This window comes from Phaseolus vulgaris, chromosome 5 (assembly GCF_000499845.2).
Source record: "Phaseolus vulgaris cultivar G19833 chromosome 5, P. vulgaris v2.0, whole genome shotgun sequence".
NCBI classification, from domain to species: domain Eukaryota; kingdom Viridiplantae; phylum Streptophyta; class Magnoliopsida; order Fabales; family Fabaceae; genus Phaseolus; species Phaseolus vulgaris.
Genome location: NC_023755.2, coordinates 22,687,326 through 22,698,896, shown reverse-complemented (window position 1 = coordinate 22,698,896; position 11,571 = coordinate 22,687,326). Strand labels below are relative to the sequence as shown.

The following is an 11,571-nucleotide window of genomic DNA, read 5'->3' as shown; positions in this document are numbered from 1 at the left end:
CTAAAACATGTATCTGCGCTCGCATCCCTCCTTCGGGCGTGTCCGTGTATACGCTAATGCAAGGTGCCTTCAACGTATCCTGAGTCAAGGAACGATGACTCCTTGGCCTTCCTCTCGCGGTGCTTATGTGGAGGACATCCACCCTGTTATCCTCTATGAATTTCCTCGGAGCCTTAAGCGTCTCTTGGATTACAGTCCTCTGCTTGCCCCCCTTGCCTGAGCTGGCCAACTTGGCGAGCAGGTCAGCTCTGGCATTCTGCTCCCTTGGGACATGCACCAGCTCAAGAGCACTAAAGGCTCCCTTTAGCGATTCGACGTACCTTAAATATGCCGCCATCTGTGGGTCTTTCGCCTAAAACTCACCCAACACTTGCCCCGTAACCAGTTGAGAGTCACTCTTCACTAATAGGTTCCGCGCGCCCATTTCTTTGGCTAAAAGCATTCCTGCAATCAGGGCTTCGTACTCAGCCTGATTATTACTGGCTTTGAAAGCGAAGCGCAGGGCCTGCTCAATTAGTACACCGTCTGGTCCTTCCAAGACTATTCCCGCACCACTTCCTTGCTGATTGGAAGAGCCATCCACTAAGAGCGACCACTGTGAGCCTGCCTCCACCTTCTGTTCGCCCCCGGGCGAGAGTTCTGCCACGAAATCTGCATATACCTGCCCTTTGATGGACCCTTTGGGCTCATACTGGATGTCGAATTCTGAAAGCTCCACCGCCCAGCGCACCATCCTTCCAGCTACATCGGGCTTCTGCAGTACCTTCTGTATAGGGAGGTTCGTCATCACTACCACCGTGAAGCTGTGGAAGTAATGACGAAGCCTCCTGGCGGAAAACACCACCACCAGCGCTGCCTTCTCCAACGCCTGGTACCTCGTCTCCACGCCTTGTAGGGCCTTGCTTACGAAGTAGATAGGCCTTTGAATCTGGTCCTGCTCTTGGACTAACACAGAGCTGATAGCTCGTTCCGTCACCGTGAAGTACAGCCGGAGGGGCACGCCTTCTACCGGTTTGCAGAGGACCGGGAGTGCCGCCAGGTATTCTTTTAGCTTGATGAAAGCCGTTTCGCATTCGTCCGTCCATGCGAAACGACTGTTCCTCTTAAGGCACTGGAAATATGGGTGCCCCTTCTCTCCTCCGGTAGAAACAAACCTAGAGAGCGCCGCCATCTGCCCCGTCAGCTGTTGTACTTCTTTTACTGACGTCAGGCTACGCATGGCGATGATCGCTCTGCACTTGTCGGGATTCGCTTCTATTCCCCTCTCCGTGAGCATGAAACCTAGGAACCTCCTGACCTCTACCCTGAAGACACACTTCTCGGGGTTTAGTTTGAGGCGGTACTTGGATATAGTGACGAATAACTCCTCCAAGTCCGCCACATGCTGTGCCTTATCCGTCGACGCCACTACCATATCATCCACGTAGGCGTATACGTTTCTTCCTAACATGGGTGGTAGAACCTTGTCCATCAGCCTTTGGTAGGTGGCACTCGCATTCTTCAAGCCGAAAGGCATCACCTTGTAACAGTAACTGCTAGTTTCCGTCATGAATGCGGTTTTGCTTTCATCTCTCGGGTGCATTTTAATCTGGTTGTACCCCGAGAACGCATCCAGGAAACTTAGCACCTTGCAGCCGGAGGCGCTATCTACCAACGCGTCGATGCTGGGCAGTGGGTACGAGTCCTTCGGGCACGCCTTGTTTAGGTCAGTGAAGTCCACGCACATCCTCCACTTCCCATTCGCCTTCTTTACCAGGACGACGTTGGCTAGCCACTTGGGGTATTGGATTTCCCTGATGTGTCCAGCCCTTAGCAGCTTTTGTGTTTCTTCGCGTACCACCAGTTTCCTCTCTTCATTGAATTTTCTCCTCCTTTGGCGCACGGGGCGAACCGTGGCGTCCATGCTGAGGTGATGACATAAGAAATCAGGGTCGATGTCGGGCATGTCCGAGGCACACCACGCGAAGGCGCCCAAATGGCATGAGATCACCTCCGCCACCGCCTCCTGCTCTTCTTGGCTCAGCAGACGCCCTAGTTTAAACGTCTTGCCGCCAATGTTCCTATCCACCACGTTAGTCGCTTGTTGGTCCCTGCTGTTATCCTGAATGGGCGTCGCCTCTTCCGCTGGCGCCGTGCGGTCGGGACCCTCCTCCATGAGTGTGGCCTCTACAGGCGTTGACCCGGAGGGCGTCGCCACTATCATTGTCACGTCAACACTTGGCGGACGCTCAAACACCATGAACACGCTCTTCCTCGATTTTAGGCTGTTTTCATAACACTTCCGCGCCTCCTCCTGGTCCGACTTGATAACTATTACCTTGCCGCTGAGGTCTGGCAGCTTCATCTTCATATGACGTGTGGAGGATACCGCGTTGAGCCTATTCAGCGCTGGTCTCCCCAACAAGATGTTGTAGGCGGAATTGGCGTTTACGACCAAGTATCGTATGCTTTCGGTGCGCGAGGCTTCTCCATCTGTGAATGTCGTCCTCAGCTCCAAGTAGCCTCGGACTTCCACTTGGTTGTCTGCGAACTCATATAGGCATCCTTTGTAGGGCCTCAGAAGGTCAGGGGACAAACGCAGCTTGTTGAACGTCGACAAAAACATGACGTCCGCGGAGCTCCCTTGGTCGACAAGGACCCTGTGTACTTTACGGCCCGCTGTGACGACTGAAATGACTACGGGGTTGTTGTCGTGGGGTACAACGTCTCGGAGGTCCCCTCTCGTGAACACGAGGTCCGACTCCCATGGCTCACCCGAGATTCTCTCTTCAATTGAGTTGACCCCCCTCGCGTATTTCTTCCGCTGGGAGGCGGTGGGTCCGCCACCAGAGAAGCCTCCGGCGATGGTATGGACCTCGCCGAGCACGGGCATCTCGTGCGCCTGTTCTTCTGTGGGCGCCGGCAGGGTGGGTGTCTCGGCGGGTTCTGCAACATAATCCTTCAGGAAACCGCTTCTCACAAGCTCGTCTAGTTGATACCCCAATGACAGGCAGTTGTCGATGTGATGACCAAAAGCTTCGTGGAACTCACACCAAGAGTCCTTTCGTGGCCCCAATACCTTGTCACCAGCGTCTGAACCTCCTACTAACACCATTTGCGTGTGGAACGCAGTGAGGTGCGCCTCAGGATCCTCCATTCCGGTGAAAATTGCCTTGGGCCCCGCGAACGTGTTGGGGATCGCTGCGTCTAAGATTTCCTGCGAGAAGGGAGTGGTGAACTCCTCGGCGGGGTGAGATGTTCCATCTCATCTGGTTCACGTTGCCCCGGGTTGTTCCTCAAACCCTGGCGCAGCTCTTCATTCACCCGACGGAGCTCTTCGTTCCTCGCATGCGAGGCTTCGAGATCTGCCTGCATGCACTCCTGTTCCAACTTCGATTCTGCCATATCGTCTTGCAGCCCTCGCATTATCTCCATGAATCGCTGCATGGACATCTCCTCACCCGTAGTGCGTGCATTACCTCGTCTCGTGGTGGCCATTCTTCACTGTTTTCTTAAACCTCTTCCAACGTTACTGTAACTCGAAAAATCTCCTCAAATTTGTGATGGGAATGATGTTTTATATCGCCCCCACGGTGGGCGCCAAATGTTCCGTCCGGTTGACCTGGGACGTCTTTGTGCGCAACCTTGCCCGTCAGCTAGGGACACCTTCCCTCTGGCAATCTGTGGAAACATGCAAAGAAGGACAAAGAGGGCGCCTTAGCGGCCGTTTGCACTCCGACGCTCAAGTCAGCCAGCAAGAAACACCAAAAACTCTGCACCTCCGTATCGGAGCACCGCGTATGGCACTCTGAAGGTGGTAAAATGGAAAATTGTGTCTAGTGTGTATTTTCTCGTTCTGGCCAAAATTCTTCCCTAGTCCCTTGTGCAAAACCTCGAGGCTTGAGCAAGCAACTAGAGTGTTTCTGGAAAATTAGCCAAAAGTTCCAACCCCGTTCCCAACATTCAAAGCGCTATTTAAGCTGCTCGCGCATTCAAAGCGCCTTAAAGCGCATTTAATAAAAAACGCTCAGCGCATTTAAGACGTTCGAAACGCTCGGGAGCATTTATAGTACCTTAAACGCTCGAAACGGAAAACTGTATTAAATAACCTTAATTACCTGGTACCTGACAACGTGGCGTTTCCATTCTGATTTGGCTGCTGTACACGTGGAGGACCTCACAACACCGTTACCCTATCTGAGGGTGTTTCCTCGCGTGAGCCCTCCTACCTGGGAGTGCAACTGCGCAAGGGGTGACTTTTTGGGTGCCAACTCATGCCCCCAAGCCTCTAGTCACTCACTGTGAGATCGTATCTACCTTCCTCTCGTGCCCTGTGCCCGGCTGCCCCCGGGCATGACCCCTCTCCTGGGTCGTATCTATCCCAAGGGCGTTTCTGGATGGCAGGGGCACTTCACGAGTCAGGTTGCTCCATACTGGCGCTATTTTTGTGGCCTTGAAGCCACCTTTCTCTTCTCTTTATCACTGTTCCCAGGTTATCAGGGGTCTGAGGCCTTCCCACGGCGTCGCCCCCTCCATGGTCTTTCCTACCCATGGGTGTCGGGGAGCAGCGCTGTGGTCACCTTGCTTTTGAGTCATTCCACCTTGGTGACACCCTGCTAGGCGACGCCTTATCTTGGCGACGCCTTGCTAGGCGACGCCTTATCTTGGCGATGCTTCCTCTTGGCTACGCTTCCTCTTGGCGACGCCTGCGTAAGGCGTCACCCCCACCTGGGCGACGCCTTACGTTGACTTTGACCTCGACGCTGACTTTGACCTTGACTTCGTCAATGCCCGGGTATGGGACGGTACATAAATTATTATAAATATATTTAAATATTTAATATTCGAATTATGACAGATATAAAGTGTATTATAAATGCCATACTACTGTATTAAGTGGCGGTTAAAACTGTCACTATTTACGTTAGAATTGGTTTACCCAGTTTTAAAATTAAGACATTTATAACTGATGCCAATTGCACGCTTAAAACCGCCACTTTATACAATGAATATTATGGCGTCTGCTACAACGGTTATCATTTGACTGCCACATTAAACTTTGTGGCGGCAAGAATTCTGGCGATAAGCGATACCGCCACAGACGTATAATGCGGCGGTTAAAAACGTCAGTTTTTGCGAAATAACCGCCGCATTATACACATTTTTTTGTAGTGTACCTTGCAACAAAACCGCACCTATGCCAACTCCCGATGCATCACACTCTAGCTCAAAAGTTTTGGCAAAATTTGGTAAAGCTAGAATGAGTGCATTAGTGAGTTGAGCTTTTATCTTCTTGAAGGCTTGTTCATGCTTCTCATTCCAACAAAATGGAGTGTCCTTCTTTACTAACTCATTGAGTGGTGAAGCTAGACTTGAGAAGTTGATGGAAGAGGGCCAAGCACCACTTCAAAGAAGGTCAAACACAAAGACATATGGGGCCAACTACAAGGGTAATGGCCAAGAGGCTTGATGAGGATTGGGACACTGCCACTGATGGCAGAGAAACTTACCTTAAGATGTTTCAAGAAGTCCAAAATCAAGCGTAGCATAGTCTTTAAATTCTTGTCAAAATAGTATAGGATTTTTCTTTTGTAAATTGTAATTAGGATGAAAGTTGGTTTCTAAAAACCAACCTAAGTTAGCTTACGGTTTCTAGAAACTACTAAGCTAACCTAGGCCGATCATTTTTAGGCTTAGACGCACCAATAGTCACTTTTCGTTCACGCTTGCCATGTGACTTTCTAGGCGCCACATTTACATGTCATTTGGCTAGCATTCCATTGCCACATTTACTCTTCATTTCCGGTCCTCTAAGGCTATATAAGGAGGAGCGTACCTCATGTTTTCTTAAGATTAATTTGAGTAATGAAATGCTGCCAAAATGTGTCATTCTTACTCCCTTGCCTAAAATCTCTAAAGATTTAGGTCTCTAATCTTCAAACCTTTCACCTACAAAGAGAGTTGGTCGAACCTGATGGCATTTCATGAAGGTCTTCTTGAATCATGTAAGAAAAAGTGGTGCGGAAGCTATGAAGGTGTGTGAGCAAAATCCTCCTAAGAGTGGTGTTGATCTTGAAGGTGCATGATGTGTATGAAGTTAGGGAGGTTCAGCCAACCCAAGGAGAGGTGAAGGAGATGAAGTTTAGAGCCTAGAATTCTAGGGAGAAGCAAAGCTTGGCACAAAATGGCAGCATAACTTTACTCACAATAAACTTGAAAATACAAGGTGTAGGCTCCTCCTTTTATAGGCTAAGGAGGACCATAATGCAACCCTAATGCTCGCCAAATGAAATGTAAATGTGAAGCACATGGGTGCACATGGCACATGGGTGCACAAATGAGCACATGGGGAGGGGTGTGTCTAGTTTTTATGCTCACCCCTTCCATGGGCTTTCTAGACCGGCCTTGGTAAATTTAGAGGTTGTTTTAGAAACTCTAAGTTTACCTAGGTTGGTGTTTTAGGTGCCAAAATTAATTCTAAGAAAATTACAAATAAAGTTCCTATGCTAATTTTGACAAGAAATTAAAGTCTACTCTATACTAGAGTTTATGGCATTTGAACATGTAAAAGAACGTCTTCTTGGATCCTCTTGGCCATAACTCTATGGTTGGCCCAAATCTACTCTTTGGTGGGCTTGCATGTGGGCTTGTGCTTGGGCCTCTTCCATCAGAACCTCTCTCACTCTCCTACTCTTCATGCACCTCTAAGGCTTACACAACTCTTAGGAGAGCCTTATTCCACCTCAATCCATGGATGCTTCCGCCAATTCCACCACAAAAACCGCAAGTTGAAGAGCTCAAGCTATCATTTGGTATCTAGAGCTATGGTCTTCAAGAGATAAGTGTCTCTTTTCATTTTTTTGTTTGAGTTCTTCTTATTTTCATGTTGTTCATCTCTTGTTCATGTTGTATTGCTGTTTTTACATTTTTAATTTAATTTAGATGTTGTTCTAAGCATTTCAATCGGTAGAAATTGTTCAAATTGTTCTTGAGCACCTTATTTTCATTTTTTGTGTAGGAATCTATGGTGAATTGTGTTGCTGTGTTGATTTTAGGTTACTTGAGTCTTGTTTGAATTTTTGTTCGGTGAAATATGATGTTCTTGAGTCATTTTATTTTCTAAATCTATATGTTTTGTCTAGTCATGTAATTCCAAGAATGTCAACAAATCTTAGTAGTACTTTTCTTGATTCATTTGTTTCTTGTTTTGAATTGAGTGTTTAATTTGAATTCTGACTTGATTTGTTCCTTTGGTGCATTTTTCCTTTTACTTTGAGTTCATATTTGTATGATAGATCCATACAAATTCCTATAACATTCATTCCATTGTGTTTTTGAAGTTTCTCTTTCCGTTTTTAATTCCAGAATTAGGATTCCTCTGTTTTTACAAATTCTGTACTGGCTGTTTTGTGTTATGAAAATTAAATGCGTTGAAGAAAAATTATGAGATTCTGGATTTCAGTGGTTTGATGTGTTAGAAAAAGAAGAGTCGAAAAGACAAAATAGAAAAAAAAAGATAAATCACACAAAAAAAGTGTGCATTCTGGCGCTAAAATTGGCGGTAATTGGACAGTGATTTTGAAAAATTTATCACAATTAATTGGTGCATGTTTTTGGTGTGATTCCAGCGCCAAAAGTTTGCTAAGAAATGAATCGTTTGTGTTTAAATTTTCAGAAGCAAATTTAAAATAGCCAGCTCAGCATAAATATTTGAAGTCACGCTTTCTGAACCTTAATTTTCCAGTAGTGCTGTTTTGGTTTCTCAAATCAATTCTAGTGCCATTCTTTAGGTTCCTTTTGTGTGCTATCCGTTGTTGAGTGCCTATTTTTTTTTATTTGTTTGTCCAATATCATTCTGAACTCTTTCTAGTTGTGTCATATCATTAAATCCAATTGTTGTGGTGCTGTTTTTAAAATTTAATTGTTTCTTGCTTTCTTTTCTTGACCTCTATATTGATGGTGGATAAATTCAATTGGTGCTTGATTAAGTGGAAATTGACTTGAGGAGAGTCTAGCTCTACTTAGTAGGTACTGTTTTGGAGAATTTAATTGCTTAAATCATAAGAGGTGCAAGACAAGGAGCAACAACAAATACAAATACCAAAAAACAAATCATACACTTTGAAGGGAACAACAAAGAAGAGCAAAAACAAGCCAAAGGAGTGCATAGATTAGCAAGCTGAAATTAAATTTGTGCAATTCAATCTCTTTGCATTTCTTGAGTTGTAATTACATTTCACTTTTGTTAATTAGTGGATTAATCACGATTAGACGGTGAATGTGTCTTCAAAGGCTCAAAGTGTCTAAGAAGCCTCACTTAGGAAGCGACTAGTTTAAGCTTTGTAGATTAGCCATTGTTAATTGTGTTTGCTAGATTGCTTTACGTTAATCTTTGCTTAGCTTTGCTTAAAATTGCTTACGTTTATCTTTTGTTTAAAGCTTTGATAAATTGCTTTATTTGTTAAATAACTTCGCATTGTTTTTCTTGCATAAAATTTGATTTTTCATTCCTCACTGTGTTCTAAGTAATTTACTTAGAAAAAGAATTGTGTGAAGTTTTTGAGGGATAGTTTTTGGCTAAGGCAAGACTTGGTACTTAAGAAGTCCTTAGTGACTCATCTCTCTTACCTGGAAAGCTACCTTCACTAACTTTCCTGTTTTTTCTTAAGGTAAAGCACTTTTAAACACAAAGTTTTAGTCATGTCTTCTCACTCCTCTAAATCTAATGAAAGTGATATGAAGTCCATTAAATCTCTTTTAAAACAACTTGCCAAGGACTTTCAATTACTTTCATATAGACAATTGGAGAATGAGGCCAAAATTAATGAATTGACTAAAGCAAAGGATGAGAATTCTCAAAAATAAAAAAAATTACATTCTCATGCATCTAGCTCTAAAGATCATGATTCTCTTGGGGAGGGAAGTCTTAGAATAAATGAATATTATCAACCACCCCCTAAGAGGAATAGAAGAAGAGAACAAGAAAGCCCAAGAGAGGTTAGGGTAGACCTACCCCATTTCCATGGAAAAGAAGATGTAGAAGTATACTCAGATTGAGAAATGAAGACAGAACAACTTTTTGCTTGCCATAGAGTGAGTGAAGAAAGGAAAGTGCCCCTAGCCACTTTTAGTTTTCAAGGAAATGCTATGTATTGGTGGACATCTTTAGAAAGAGATAGGCGTCTTCATAGAGAGTGGTGTTGATCTTGAAGGTGCATGATATGTATGAAGCTAGGGAGGTTTGGCCAACCCAAGGAGAGGTGAAGGAGATGAAGTTTAGAGCCTAGAATTCTAGGGAAAAGCAAAGCTTGGCACAAAATGGCAGCATAACTTTACTCACAATAAACTTGAAAATACAAGGTGTAGGCTCCTCCTTTTATAGGCTAAGGAGGACCATAATGCAACCCTAATGCTAGCCAAATGAAATGTAAATGTGAAGCACATGGGTGCACATGGCACATGGGTGCACAAATGAGCACATGGGGAGGGGTGTGTCTAGTTTTTATGCTCACCCCCTCCATGGGCTTTCTAGACCGGCCTTGGTAAATTTAGAGGTTTTTTTAGAAACTCTAAGTTTACCTAGGTTGGTGTTTTAGGTGCCAAAATTAATTCTAAGAAAATTACAAATAAAGTTCCTATGCTAATTTTGACAAGAAATTAAAGTCTACTCTACACTAGAGTTTATGGCATTTGAACATGTAAAAGAACGTCTTCTTGGATCCTCTTGGCCATAACTCTATGGTTGGCCCAAATCTACCCTTTGGTGGGCTTGCATGTGGGCTTGTGCTTGGGCCTCTTCCATCATCCCCTCCCTCTTGAAAAGGATTTGTCCTCAATTCCATTGCTTCTTCTTCTTCATGGCTAGGGGAATGGATGTGGCTGGATGGTGTCCATCATCTCCTTCTTCTTGAGAAGATCTATCCTCAGATCTAGAGATTTGATATCGGATAGGAGCCTCTTGCTTCTTCAACTATGCTTGCCCTCCCGGATCAAACGTCCACCTAGGGGAATTATCAAATAAAGCAAATGAGTTAGTTGAAGCAGTTATATACAAATCAATTTTATGAAGTTGCCATTTTTGTTTTTCTTTTGTTTTTGGCAAATTTTTACAATATTTCTCTTTTGAAGGTTGCATGTGTTCTCTAATCCTCTCATGCTTTGTAAAATTTTCAATAGTGGTTACTTGTTCCTTAGGCATAATTCCTTTAGGAAGTGGTAACAACGCAAAAAGAGAAAGAGGACTATGTTCACATACAACTTCAAATGTAGAAATATTAGTAGTCTTGTGGACTACTCTATTGTATGCATGCTCAATGGAAAAAGGATACTCATCCCAAGAATTGTGGTTGTCTTTCATGATTTCTCTAGGCATAGTAACAAGAGCTATGTTTTCAATTTTATTTTGACCATTCATTTGAGGATGATAAGAATTTGAAAAGGACAACTTAGTTGCAAGTTTTTCCAAGAGAATCCTCAAATGATGGTTTTCAAATTTTGGAGCTCTATCCAACACTAAGTTTGAAGAGAAATCATGAAGACTTGTCACTTCTTTAAGGAAGAGTTTATCCATATCCATGAAAATGGAATCAAAACCTTTTGTTGTCCTAGGAAGATCTAATATGAAATTTAGGCTTATGTCTTCCCAAGGATCATTTGCAAAAGGTGAAGGAGTATAGAGTTCATGAGACATCGCCTTAGATGTATTTTTAAAACACGGAATGTATCTAGGGTAATGTCTTTGAACATCTTTTCTCATGGGTGACAATAATTTTCCTTTTAAAAGCTCTAGAGTTTTATCAACTCTAATTTGACCCATGAGTTCTCCTTCATGAAGAATTTCTCTTTTATGTGTGAAGGTAGTCTCGTTGATACAACCTTTGTTCATGGAAATTTCAATTCGTTGCAAAGATTGTCTCAATAAGACATGACAAGTTTCTTTAGGCACTACTTCACATAAAAAATTGTCTTTGTAGATGCCTATAGATGACTTGACCTTCACTTGGTGATATCTTGGCATGTATGTAAAATAATCTACTATATTTTTATCTATGCAAGCCTTTTTTAAGGATTCTTCTTTTTTTTCTAGGCTTGCAAGTGTTCCTTTACAAAAGGTAAGGCTAGGTTGTTCAACAAGAGGTATATTTTCAAATGTATTTTCAACTTTTCCTTCTTGTTGAATGACCTTGTGGGAAGGAACACTCTTCTCCCACGCCTTTTGTTTCCCAAGGGTTTTCTCTTACTTTTCTATTTTTACATTTTCTTCACTCTCACTAGCTTCTTTTTCTTGGCTACTATTCTCATCTTTGTCCCTTAAGATCATAGATCTTTCATTGAAACATTGAGATGCTAATTGATCATTGCCAAGGTATTCTAAACATGGAATTTCTCTAGCTTGAGTGTGAGAGATATGCTTGGTTAGGTTTTCTTGTCTCTCTTTCCTAGCTCTCCTAGGGGATTGTTGATGATATTCATTTTTCCTAAGACTTTCTTCCCCAACATAATCATGATGTTTATAGCTAGATGCATGAGAATGTAATTTTTTTGAAAATTTAGACTTCTCATTCTTTGCTTTAGTCAATTCATTAGTTTTGA

General features: G+C 43.5%; 1 protein-coding gene across 1 annotated transcript; it reads right to left on the bottom strand.

Annotated features, from left to right (window-relative positions):
• Nucleotides 1-352: 352 nt before the first annotated feature.
• LOC137834138 (uncharacterized) lies at nt 353-3,136 on the bottom strand. Its single transcript, XM_068642201.1, has 3 exons — nt 1,754-3,136; nt 764-1,519; nt 353-661 (listed from the first exon to the last, which is right to left on the bottom strand). The coding sequence occupies exons 1-3, from the start codon at nt 3,134-3,136 to the stop codon at nt 353-355; spliced, it is 2,448 nt and encodes an 815-aa protein (XP_068498302.1).
• Nucleotides 3,137-11,571: the final 8,435 nt, after the last annotated feature.